This window comes from Pseudophryne corroboree, chromosome 2 (assembly GCF_028390025.1).
Source record: "Pseudophryne corroboree isolate aPseCor3 chromosome 2, aPseCor3.hap2, whole genome shotgun sequence".
In the NCBI taxonomy this organism is placed as follows: Eukaryota; Metazoa; Chordata; class Amphibia; order Anura; family Myobatrachidae; genus Pseudophryne; species Pseudophryne corroboree.
The window spans coordinates 272,210,784-272,224,837 of NC_086445.1; the positions used below are offsets into that span (position 1 = coordinate 272,210,784).

General features: G+C 42.2%; 1 protein-coding gene across 1 annotated transcript in view; it reads left to right on the top strand.

Annotated features, from left to right (window-relative positions):
* CPB2 (carboxypeptidase B2) overlaps positions 1-14,054 on the top strand; it is a 65,227-nt gene that overhangs the window by 28,504 nt on the left and 22,669 nt on the right. Inside the window, exons 3-6 of the mRNA XM_063952815.1 lie at positions 4,552-4,633; positions 5,983-6,107; positions 7,294-7,402; positions 10,484-10,585. Coding sequence (XP_063808885.1) covers positions 4,552-4,633; positions 5,983-6,107; positions 7,294-7,402; positions 10,484-10,585 — 418 coding nt within the window. The remainder of the gene's footprint in view (positions 1-4,551; positions 4,634-5,982; positions 6,108-7,293; positions 7,403-10,483; positions 10,586-14,054) is intronic.

Sequence of the window (14,054 nt, forward strand, 5' to 3'; positions counted from 1 at the left end):
GATATCACAGCGTCGGTATGGTGATCGGCGGGATCCCAAACGCCGTTCACCCGAAACCAACCCTGAGCAAATAGCTGAACTATTTGGTAGCTTAATGATTTTGTGTGGCAGTAACATTGGAGCTCATTGAAGGTACAATGATAAACCAGATGGGTAAAAATTAGGGATGAGCGGGTTCGGTTCCTCGGGATCCGAACCCCCGCGAACTTCACCTATTTTACACGGTTCCGAGGCAGCCTCGGATCTTCCCGCCTTGCTCGGTTAACCAGAACACGCCCGAACGTCATCATCCCGCTGTCGGATTCTCGCGAGATTCGTATTCTATATAAGGAGCCGCGCGTCGCCGCCATTTTCACTCGTGCTTTGGAGATTGAACGGAGAGGACGTGGCTGCATTCTCTCCCTGAAAAGCTCCGTAATCTGTGCTCAGTGTGCTGAAAATATCTGTGCTCAGTGTGCTGCAAATAATCTGTGCTCAGTGTGCTGAAAATATCTACGTTCTCTGCCTGAAAACGCTCCATATCTGTGCTCAGTGTGCTGCAAATATCTGATCGGTGTGCTGCATTGTGGGGACTGGGGACCACCAGTATATAATATATACTTTTCTATAGCTTCTATACTGCTTGTCAGGACACACATGGGTCACAGTTACACCGCTCTGTACTGATACAGTATATACAATAATATATATACTTTTCTATAGCTTCTATACTGCTTGTCAGGACACATGTGTCACAGTTACACCGCTCAGTACTGATATACAGTATATATATATATATACTTTTCTATAGCTTCTATACTGCTTGTCAGGACACATGGGTCACAGTTACACCGCTCTGTACTGATATATACAATAATATATATACTTTTCTTATTTTCTATAGCTTCTATACTGCTTGTCAGGACACATGGGTCACAGTTACACTGCTCTGTACTGATATATACAATAATAAATATAATTTTATATAGCTTCTATACTGCTTGTCAGGACACATGTGTCACAGTTACACCGCTCTGTACTGATATATACAATAATATATATACTTTTCTATAGCTTCCATACTGCTTGTCAGGGCACGTGCCACAGTTACACCGCTCTGTACTGATATACAGTATATATATACTTTTCTATAGCTTCTATACTGCTTCTCAGGACACATGGGTCACAGTTACACCACTCTGTCTGTACTGATATATACAATAATATATATACTTTTCTTATTTTCTATAGCTTCTATACTGCTTGTCAGGACACATGGGTCACAGTTACACACTGTCAGGTCCGGGTGTTTTTGTGAATCCGTTAACCCGGGACCAACCACAGGTGTAGGTGCTGGGGTATGAAGAAAGCAGGGAGGACGAAGAAAGTTCCGTTTCATATATTTATTAAAAATAACAATTCAGTAAAGAGTTAAATGACAAGTTGTTAATCATCATATTATACTGAAGTATTGCAGGAATGGCAGAAATAATATGCAGGATAAATCTCAAAGACAAATAAAAGAAATGTTCATGGAACTGTATATAAAACAAGCTGATGAATAAATGTTGAATTGTCCAAATATAAACAAGCTTTGATGCTGAACTGCAGAATGTGTTTAACTGGGTAATGCAGACATGAAGAAATAACTGTAAGGATTTGCAATGAAGTTTTGAGAGTTAACTGAGAGGCTGTGAAGAATTATCCTTGTTATGGTAACATAGAAATAAAAGTACTGAATTGGGTTACTTGCGGGTTCCGGAGATCACTGTGAAAACTGTAGCAGATGACAAGGTGATGAACGGGTTAAATGCAGAGTAGAACAAACGAACAGCTGAGGGTAGTGGAATCCTCCAAACTTTGTATGGTTGAAGGCAGGCAGAAAAGGTAACCTCATGCAAGACTCTGGGAATCCAACTGTTTCCAGTAGGTGTGCAATTAACTGACAGCACAGCGGAGAGCCGGTGGATCTTTAGCAGTGAAGGCTGCAGACGGACCTCTGGGAACGGAGGTGATATCTGGACCACGGGAATCACACAGGAATGCACGGAGAGAGCTCAGAGCTAGAGCACAGCATTGATACAACAAAGCACTGGCCCAGAGTAACATAATCCCAGCCTACTTAAAGGCAGCACAAGCACGGGATTGGCTTACACCTGCCCACAGGTGTTTTCACAAATGCTCTGTATTACCTATTTGGTCTCCAACATGGCCACCTCCTATACAGCAGACACACCGCAGTGCCTTAGGCCATTTGGTCCCCGCGCTCCCAGTTCCCAGACTCTGCATTACCTGTGCCACTGATCACGCCGCGTCCCCACACGGGCGCACAGCACCGCAAGCAACCGCACTGGCAACGGACGAACCCCAGAACCCGCAGAGGTGAGAGACCGGTTCGTGACACACTGCTCTGTACTGATATATACAATAATATATATATACTTTTCTATAGCTTCTATACTGCTTGTCAGGACACGTGTCACAGTTACACCGCTCTGTACTGATATATACAATAATATATATACTTTTCTATAGCTTCTATACTGCTTGTCAGGACACATGTGTCACAGTTACACCACTCTGTACTGATATACAGTATATATATACTTTTCTATAGCTTCTATACTGCTTGTCAGGACACATGTGTCACAGTTACACCACTCTGTACTGATATACAGTATATATATACTTTTCTATAGCTTCTATACTGCTTGTCAGGACACATGTGTCACAGTTACACTGCTCTGTACTGATATATACAATAATATATATACTTTTCTATAGCTTCTATACTGCTTGTCAGGACACATGTGTCACAGTTACACTGCTCTGTACTGATATATACAATAATATATATACTTTTCTATAGCTTCTATACTGCTTGTCAGGACACATGGATCACAGTTACACCGCTCTGTCTGTACTGATATATACAATAATATATATACTTTTCTTATTTTCTATAGCTTCTTTACTGCTTGTCAGGACACATGTGTCACAGTTACACTGCTCTGTACTGATATATACAATAATATATATACTTTTCTATAGCTTCTATACTGCTTGTCAGGACACATGGGTCACAGTTACACCGCTCTGTCTGTACTGATATATACAATAATATATATACTTTTCTTATTTTCTCTAGCTTCTATACTGCTTGTCAGGACACATGTGTCACAGTTACACTGCTCTGTACTGATATATACAATAATATATATACTTTTCTATAGCTTCTAGTATTACAGTGCAACATTTTGGTGACTAACAGTATATAGTTGTACAGTAGGCCATTGCTGTATCTTGCAGCTCTGTGTCACTGCAAATATCCATCCATTCCATTTTCTTCCAGTGATTTGGACCAATAATACCATTGATTAGAATGAATAATTCCAGTGATTTTGTCATTTTCTTCCAGTGATTTGGACCAATAATATCATTGATTAGAACAAATAATTCCAGTGATTTTGTCATTTTCTTCCAGTGATTTGGACCAATAATACCATTGATTAGAATGAATAATTCCTGTGATATTGAGGTGTTTGTGTCGCTTAGCTTAGCCGTCCAGCGACCACAGTGCACCTCTTTTTCTCTTTTCTTTGCATCATGTGCTGTTTGGGGCCAATTTTTTAAAGTGCCATCCTGTCTGACACTGCAGTGCCACTCCTAGATGGGCCAGGTGTTTGTGCCGCCCTCTTGGGTCGCTTTGCTTAGTCATCCAGCGACCTCGGTGCAAATTTTAGGACTAAAAATAGTATTGTGAGGTGTGAGGTGTTCAGAATAGACTGGAAATGAGGGGAAATTGTGGTTATTGAGGTTAATAATACTATAGGATCAAAATTACCCCCAAATTCTATGATTGAAGCTGTTTTTTGAGTTTTTTTTGAAAAAAAACACCCAAATCCAAAACACACCCGAATCCGACAAAAAATTTTCAGGGAGGTTTTGCCAAAACGCGTCCGAATCCAAAACACGGCCGCGGAACCGAATCCAAAACCAAAACACAAAACCCGAAAAATTTCCGGTGCACATCTCTAGTAAAAATGCTCACCCAAATCACATTGTGTGATTGCTGGCTGACATTATCAGCAAAAAAGTCAAGTTTTTTTCATTTATTTCTGCATTTTGTTCCTCATTCATCTCCCAGACAATATTTGCTCCAGATACTACTGTCTATAGGACACCCCACCGTTAATTCTATTGATTTTGCATTTACAATGTCAGTTGCTCTCCACGCTACGGGCTAAATGTAATTGCCTGCGAGTTACCGGAGGTGCGGGACTTTGGGTGATTCTGGACGTTTTTTTAAAGCAACAATCATTTACAAGACAAAACCCGGTTGGTTTAGCCCTGTAACTGATTTCTGCTGGAAAAAAATTTCAGACTCGAACAAAGTTTAAAGTTTACATATAAACCTATGTCTCTACATTCACTGCAGAAAGCATGGCTTCTTGTGATGAGCCTAAAGAAATGTATACATTTGTACATTTAATACCTAAATTAATGTAGTATTACTTTGTAAATAATTGCTGAAGCATACATGGTACATTTAATATATCTTTCTGTTGTTAGTAATGATCAAGTAATATATATTTTACCACGAAGCGATCGGCAGGCTGAGGTTCTAAGGAATATAACCGCCTCATCTGACGAGGTAATGAGAAATGTATTCTTTTATCAGATATATTTAGATATTTTCTAATTAAGGTGTTGAAAATAAATAATCATTATACTTCTGGTATCCTTTAAATCCTGCCTCTTGACCCACGCCTCAGTTGTAAGTTGCTCTTCTCTGTGGACTAAGGGACTAATTCAGACCTGATTTGTTAGCAGATGAGCAAAACCATGTGCACTGCAGGGGGGGCAGATGTAACATGTGCAGAGAAAGTTAGATTTGGGTGGGGTGTGTTAAAACTGAAATCTAAATTGCAATGTAAAAATAAAGCAGACAGTATTTACCCTGCACAGAAACAATATAACCCACCCAAATCTAACTCTCTCTGCACGTTATATCTGCCCCCCATGCAGTGCACATGTTTTTTTCCATCTGCTAACAAATTTACTGCTACGATCAGGTCTGAATTAGGCCCTAAGAACACAAGCATGATAGGACAGTATGAGTCAAGAAATAATTGTCCTTTGTAAAATAACCTAGGACAGAGGTTCCCAAATGTGTTCCTCAAGGCACCCTAATGGTCCAGGGTAACCAAACTTGGGCACAGTACCGCAGTCAATTAGGTTTAACCATCAGTGCTCATTCGTGGATATGCTTAAAACCTGGACCATTAGTGTGCCTTGAGGATCGCGCTTGGGATCCTCTGACCTAGGATATTCTTATGATAGTGTATGTACCCTTTAGCCTGACCTGAAATTTTCTAACAACTTTTTTTTTGCAATGCATTATGATGTATTGGGCTAAGTAAACTGGGATTGAGACTAATGCCAATATGAATTCCCCCCAGTGGTCTATACCATGAGCGCTGAGTAGTCTTTAGGCTTCCAACCAGGAACATCATGCTCAGGGCCTGTAACACAGAAGGAAATAAATCTGTTTGGACATCAGTGTCCTGGGTTTTGAGCTAACTTTACATGACCATCCCAGTGAAGGGAACTATGTATCCAGTCTGGTATTTTCTCATTTGTAATTTAAGGGGTAATAATGCAGAGCTGGTCTTTTTTTTACCATCTCAATTAGTGTTTTTAGAAAGATAAGAAGTTAAAAGATAAGAGATGATTCCTCTTGGTTTAGTTATAAGTTCAATATGACAGAGCAGGACAACCACATATGACAGGACCCTTGAACATACCCAGCCCCAAACTTATGGTGATCAAGGCTGTGTTTGGGAGGCGACATTTAACTGTTTGTGGAAGTAAGAGTGTTACTCATTTATTAACATAGAGATTTGGCAATACACTTTTTCATTATTTTGTTTATTATAGTATGTCAAGTATATCTGCATGGTTTCAAGTTTTATTTTTTATTTCACAAAAAAACATATTTAGATTGTCCTGTGGAAGCCTGACTCCCCTGAGCATATTGTAAAGAACAAAGAGGTTCATCTTTATGTAAATGCATCATTGCTAGAGGAGGTGAAGGCTACACTGAAGGACTCTGCAATATCATATACGTAAGTTATACACAGCTTCTAGTGCCCCATTTATTTTGCCATTTTAAGGCCATTTATTCTTCATTAACATTTATTTATACAGTTACAACAGATTCCTTAGCACTTTACAACTGAGAACAACCAGAGTACTGGGTATTAACAGACAGATAGCTAGGTGCAGTATGAGTTTCCTGCTCTCAAGCTTAAAATCTTAATGAAAATAGGCGTTTGCTATATTCTGGTCCAGCAAGATTGCAAGGGTAAAATGTGATCAGTGGGTTCTATAATGTAGTCACTCCGCAATGTTGGTTGCGTTCAGAGGTTATTCAGTATAAAAAGAGAACACATTTAAGTTTTGTGTGAACTGTGTAGAGGTGTGGCAATCTGGTAGCATATAACACAGGTAATATACCCTATGAAGGTTTCAGGATGACAGGAAAGTGTTGATATGGGAGAAAGTACATTCTACAAGGTGTAGCCCCAAAAAAGTCCTGGATCTGGTAATGGAATAATGTGAATAGAATGAGATGCAAATCCTTTTCAGAAAGGAAGTGATGTGTTATTGGTATCCGGACTCCAGGTCGACAACAAAAAGGTCGACACACCTTAGGTCGCCGCCAATTGGTCGACACACCTTAGGTCGACATGGACAAAAGGTCGACATGGACAAAAGGTCGACAGGAACAAGGTCGACATGGAAAAAGGTCAACACGAGTTTTTCAAATTTTTTTTCTTTTTTGGAACCTTTTCATACTTAACGATCCACGTGGACTACGATTGGAACGGTAATCTGTGCCGAGTGCAGCGGAGCGAAGGCACCATGCCCGAAGCATGGTGAGCGTAGCGAGCCATGCGAGGGGACGCGGTGCACTAATTGGGGTTCCCGGTCACTCTACGAAGAAAACGACACCAAAAAAACATAAAAAACTCATGTCGACCCTTTTCCATGTCGACCTTGTCCCTGTCGACATTTTGTCCGTGTCGACCTTTGTCCATGTCGACCTAAGGTGTGTCGACCAATTGGCATTGACCTAAGGTGTGTCGACCTTTTTGTTGCTGACCTGGAGTCCCAGACCCGTGTTATTATGAGATATTATATAACAAGTGAATAGATGTAAATTGATGCATTGGTATTTATGGACATGACATTCAATTTTTGCCTTTCTTGTAAATCTTCTAATATAATCTCTATTTTTTTTAAACCTAGTGTTTTGGTTGAAAATGCCCAGCACCTAATTGATCAGCAAACATACAATGATACAACTGGCCAACGCAGCTCTGTCTCTTTCTATGAGCAGTACCATGCACTGGAAGATGTATGTCTGATTCCATAATTTATTATTGTTTTAAACTAGAAATTAAGTATTTCCTTCAAATGAAAAACAAAAAAACTGTTATTGGATACATAATTTTCAGGGTGATCAAGGTCATTAACATTTCATACATAACAATGATTGGATATGGAGTAGCAGGGAACACTTTATTTTACAGATATACAGGGCTGACTTGCGGACACATTATATAGAATGCTGAATGCACTCAGGAGTGGTGACGGGGGTGGGGGGTGTGTGTGGAGCCAGTATGGTTTACTTAAGTATGAGTGCCTGTAGAGACCCGGGAATGTAAGGAAGGCTTAACCCCTGGTGTGCCCCTGGTGTGTATGTTGCTGCTTAACATTGTTGCACTCCATAAATAGTTACCCCTTCCTGTGACCATTGACCCCACACCTAGGTCTGTCTTGGTAGCTCTGAATGTACTGCACTAAAAAGATTTATAAGATTATTCAATAAATAAAAAACAGAAAAACAGAAAATCAAACTATATAGTGTAGCATTCCCACAAATATATTGCAATTCTGGTAAAACAAGTTTCAATGCACTCACATAGCAGTGTGATACTACCAGAGTAGTTACCAGAGTAACTACCAAATAATTCTCTCTCCCTCTATCTCAAATTTCGTTTTTTTGTGCATCCTCAGATATTTCAAGAGAGATTTGAAGATGAGTAAGGAAATGGCCTAGTGCAGTGGATCCTAAACTAAATTACAGGGCCCTAGAGCATCAGCAATTTTTTTCATGGCACCGCTAGACCAAAAGTGTTTTTATAGAGAAACTCTGAAAATAATAATAAGTTAAGTAAATTGTGCTTACCCAGGGCCAGATTAAGTCCTCAGAGGGGCCAGGGCACTCCGCCCTGCCCCCCTTCCTCCCCAGCCAACCACCAGCAGGGAGTGAAGACTCCAGGCTGCCAGGGAAGAAGGGTTCCACGCTGACGGTGGAAAGAGTGCACTGTGCATGCGGCTTCCTCCCCCCTCCTCTTGGACAGCACGGTCGGGGACTGAGTCATGCAACCTCCAGCCTCCGCTGCTGCCAGGAGGAGGCTGGCAGCGGAGGCTGGAAAGTGATAACAGAGCGGCGCAGGGGTCCGGCCGGGGGGCTCCGTAAAACAGGGGGGCCCAGGGTAATGACCCCCTGGGCCGCCCCTTAATCTGGCTCTGTGCTTACCTGTCATCCCAAGGATCAGCTATGTGGTTGTGTACAGTTGTGATTCTCTTTGTCCACATGTTTTAAGATTGGCAGCCACCAGCACTGGTTTTGCCTGTCACATTGACCATAATAATTTGATTCAGTACTGGACCTTCAACAGATGGACCCCTGCAAGTTCCCCTTGGCACCCGAGGGTGCCAAAGCATCCAGTTTGAGAACCATTGGTCTAGTGCTTTAACAACCTAAAATTGTTAAAAGAAGGTAGCACATAGCAGGGACGTGCAGTCAGGGGAGGTAGTGCCTTCCCTGTCATAAATTATTACAATAATACAAAGTAGATACTTATGACACATATTTTGTGTTATAAGTATAATCTATATATTATGCAATTCATTTTAATATCTTAATTTTCTTGGGAGTTACGCATAGCAGTGCCCCCTGTTGGCAATTGGAACGGGATTAAGCTGGGAGTGGGGCCAAGCACTTGGGCTGTAAAAGCAAATTAAAAAACTTCTACAAGTGCCTCATTGACAGGAACACCACGCCCATGTCAGTGAGACAGCTGTGACTGGACAGCGGATCCAATGCTGGATCTGCTGTCCAGTCACCCATACGTGGCGGGCGGAAGCAAGGTGGCGGCGGGACCCAGCGGTGACTGGCATTGGAGCTGTCCCGGCTATAGCAGCAGTGGCCCTGAAGGTGGTGGTGTTGTGGTGCGTGCAGCGGCGACGGAGGCCAGCGCTCCTCCCTTTCCTTCCTCCGCCCTCCCAGCCAGCAGCGGTGGCACAATACCAGGCGACCACACTGTCCTGGACACCCAGGTGAGAGAGGGGGCCACTGGGCTGGTTATTGCATTGGTTTTATATATATATATATATATATATATATATATATATACAGTATATATAATTCACTAGCACATACAATTAATATACTAAATGAAACACTATATTATTCTGGTGTCATCCATTATATTTAGAGACTAAAGACTAGTGGCAATATGTAATAGATAGTGAGGTGCAGGCTGTTCCTGGAATTTCTGCAAGTCTACCTGTATTATTAAATCACCAATTATTTACAACCTGGTTCTTCCTTGTAAGTGATTGCCGCTTTAAAAATAGGCAGACTCATAGAAATTCACAGTAAAGCGCTGGAGAATATGTGTGTGCTATATAAGTAACTGTTAATAAAGAGATAATAAATAAAATCAATCCCCTGATGCTAAATAAAAGCAATTCACTTGCACAGGTGAGGTATGTTGCACAGGTGAGGTATGTTGCACAGGTGAGGTATGTTTGACATGCATCAGTTTGACATGACAATATTGACATGGTTGAAATGTCGCTATTCAGCATGTGACATATGTAATCGGTGCAGGTGAGTGAAGTACAGGATTCTCATTACCACCAGAATATGAGAAATAAGAGCCGATGTTGGACGTAGTTATTTTTTCTTCTGAGTCGTAGTTGTGATTGAGGCGCACGGTCACAGAAATGTCTGGAAAATGTGTTTGGTGTTCCTAGTCGCAGACTGGAAGGTGGTTAATATATGGAGATGTGCGGCCAGCAAAAGAAACACATCAAGTATGTTCTGTAAAACGATTGATAGAACCTAATTCAGTGATGGCTAACCTTGACACTCCAGCTGTTGTTCAACTACACATCCCAGCATGCCCTGCATCCGTTTTAGCATGGCCAAATAACAAAACTGTAGCAGGGCATGCTGGGATATGTAGTTCAACAACAGCTGGAGTGTTAAGGTTAGCCATCACTGACCTAATTGGTTACTATGGGCAACTTCTTCACTCTTTAGAAGGCTTAAAACATCTAATGAGAGACATAACCTCATTAAAAAAAATAAAGACAGCAAAAAATACAGAAAGTTGATGGTAAATGCGTTATTCTCTGGTAGATATACTTCTGGATGGAACAAATGACAGAGAAACATCCTGATATGCTAGAAAGGATTAAGATTGGAGAGTCATTTGAAAAGAGACCTCTCTATGTGCTGAAGGTATGTAAGTATGCTGAAAACTTCCTAAACTGTACACACAATTAATGTAATATATATATATATATATATATATATATGTGTGTATATATATATATGCTAAAGCACTCACTCACTGACTCATCACTAAGCCTCTTACTCCCCGATATGTTGGGAAGCTAAAACGTAACATAGGTATTCTGCAGGTGGGAAATAGGAAAACGACGTAATCAGAATTTTAATAAATCTCCCCTAAGGGGATGAAAAGGGGTTTGACACAATAACATCATTACCGATGCGTGGCATGCGTTGCGTGAATGATAATGCCCAAATGGACAATCAGATCAACATTTGGGTTGCACCTCCTGTGTGTAGAATTTAATAAACTCCAAAAAAGGTCCTGCCACTTTTTACCATATCTGCTACAGGTGCTCCTCGGGTAACGCCAAGAACCATGGATTAATATTTACTTACTGTACATTAAGACATCTCAAATTTACATCTCTATAGATTTACCAAATTTTTAACACTCATTTTTTCACAATGGTGAAAATAAGAAACTCCCGTGCGAAGAATGGGTACAACAGCTAGTATAATAATATAATAACACATTTGTCACAATGCAGGTATTTCCGGATGTATGTTTTTTCTCTTACATAGTAGGTGTGAAGCAATGATATCTTCTCCAATTCTGTAACTTTTGTCTCTTTGTAGCAGCTTTTGAATCTGGTTTCTGTGGCTCATCACCAGGGGTGGTTTGGAAATGTAAATGGCCTCACGTGGGGGCAGATGTATTAAGCCTGGAAACGGCATAAGGAAGTGATAAACCAGTGATAAGTGCAAGGTGATAAACGCACCAGCCAATCAGCTCCTAACTGTTAATTTACATATTGGTGCTGAGTGGCTGGTGCGTTTATCACCTTGCACTTATCACTGGTTTATCTCTTCCTTATGCCGTCTCCAGGTTAATACATCTGCCCCATGGAGCCTAATTCAGACCTAATCACTAGGCTGCGTTTTCGTATACCTGTGATCAGGTCTGAACTGCGCATGCGTATGCACCGCAATGCGCAGGCGCGTCGGTCCGCAGCGACAGGGATCGGTGGGCAGCAACGGGATGGTGCGAGAAAAGCGATCGCGCGGGCGATCGCAAGGTGACTGACAGGAAGAGGCCGTTTGTGGGTGGTAACTGACCGTTTTTAAGGAGTGTCCAGAGAAACGCAGGAGGGCCAAGGGGTTTGAAGGGAGGGTTTCTGACGTCAGCTCCGGCCCTGATCATCGCACTGGAAGAGTAAGTCCTGGTCTGTGCAGAGACTGCACAAACTTCTGTTTGTGCAGCTCTCCTGCACATGCGATCGCACACCTGCACAGCGATTTCCCCCTCCCCCTGTAGGCGGCGCACCCTAGCGATCAGGTCTGAATTAGGCCCATGGTTGGAACCCAATCACCTGCAGGAGAGGCCCAGACAATAGAATGCACAGGGTTAGTAATATAGTATGTTATCCCTAACTGCATCGGTGGTAGGTAGGGCTAATGCCAAATGCAATGGTGGAAGAAGACACATGAATACAAGGAGGAATCTGTCACAGTCCTAACACACAGGTGGGCAAAGCATTAAATCAGCAATGTATAACTTGATAAATATTACATAGCTTTGACTAACTCTGTTGTTTTACCTGTGTTTGAGCTTTGTTGCTGTTTGGCATACTCCTGGAAAGTTAGTGTCCTGCCTTGAAAACTTGCCAAAGTTGTATTACAAAGCTAAATATTAACAAACCTTGTTTAGATGAAACACAGCTCTCCATTATAGCCTGATAAAAATATTGCCTAGCACCAGCGACAAAGGAATGGAAAATATGTATTTTGCTTAATGTGGATGTGGTTATACAGTATATATATATATATATATATATATATTAAAAAGACAAATGGTGGTATTACAATAGTGCTGTTACATGTATTGGCAGATCCTGTAGGTGTTGTACTGTAGGTGGCAGCGGTGTCTAGGCCGTCTTAACAGCAGTGTAGGCCCCTGGGCACAGCAATGCACTGGGCCCCCCACCCATCCTCCAACGGTAGGGGTGGGGGTGCTATGAGCGGCAGCTTTGATGTCCCGCGGGCGGTAGAGGGTGTTCTATCTTCCACTCAGCATGTAGGACCTGGAGCAGTAATTTCTGCTAATTACTCCTTTACTGTACAGATGGGGCTAAACTGTAGAAGGGGTCATTGGGCTGAATAAAGAAGCCCTAGTACATGACTTCCATGCTAGTAGGGGGTGTTTAATACGTAGGGGAGGGGTGGATAGTGGAGTGGGCTTAATATTTATCAATTTCTGGTGGGAGGGCAGCTTGCTTGACTGCAGATATCTCAAGTTCCTGAAAATGTATTTCTTAGCTTTGAATGGGATAAAAAAACTAGACAGTACCACCTTTCAGAAAGTACTAGGGACTTGGGGATCAGAGATCAGGAGCCAGAGCAATTCACCAATGAAAATATAAAAATAAGAATTTACTCACCGGTAATTCTATTTCTCGTAGTCCGTAGTGGATGCTGGGGACTCCGTAAGGACCATGGGGAATAGACGGCTCCGCAGTAGACTGGGCACAATTAAAGAAAGATTCAGGACTATCTGGTGTGCACTGGCTCCTCCCCCTATGACCCTCCTCCAGACCTCAGTTAAGATACTGTGCCCGGAAGAGCTGACACAATAAGGAAGGATTTTGAATCCCGGGTAAGACTCATACCAGCCACACCAATCACACCGTACAACTCGTGATATGAACCCCGGTTAACAGTATGATAACAACGGAGCCTCTGAACAGATGGCTCGCAATAACAACCCGATTTGTGGAACAATAACTATTTACAAGTATTGCAGACAATCCGCACTTGGGATGGGCGCCCAGCATCCACTACGGACTACGAGAAATAGAATTACCGGTGAGTAAATTCTTATTTTCTCTGACGTCCTAGTGGATGCTGGGGACTCCGTAAGGACCATGGGGATTATACCAAAGCTCCCAAACGGGCGGGAGAGTGCGGATGACTCTGCAGCACCGAATGAGCAAACTCAAGGTCCTCCTCAGCCAGGGTATCAAATTTGTAAAATTTAGCAAAAGTGTTAGACCCTGACCAAGTAGCCGCTCGGCAAAGTTGCAGTGCCGAGACCCCTCGGGCAGCCGCCCAAGATGAGCCCACCTTCCTTGTGGAGTGGGCTTTTACTGATTTTGGCTGCGGTAGTCCTACCGCAGAATGCGCAAGCTGAATAGTGTTACAAATCCAGCGAGCAATGGTCTGCTTAGAAGCAGGAGCACCCAGCTTATTGGGTGCATACAGGATAAACAGCGAATCAGTTTTCCTGACTCCAGCCGTCCTGGAAACATAAATTTTCAGGGCCCTGACTACATCCTGCAACTTGGAATCCTCCAAGTCCCTAGTAGACGCAGGCACCACAATAGGTTGGTTCAAGTGAAACGCTGATACCACCTTCGGG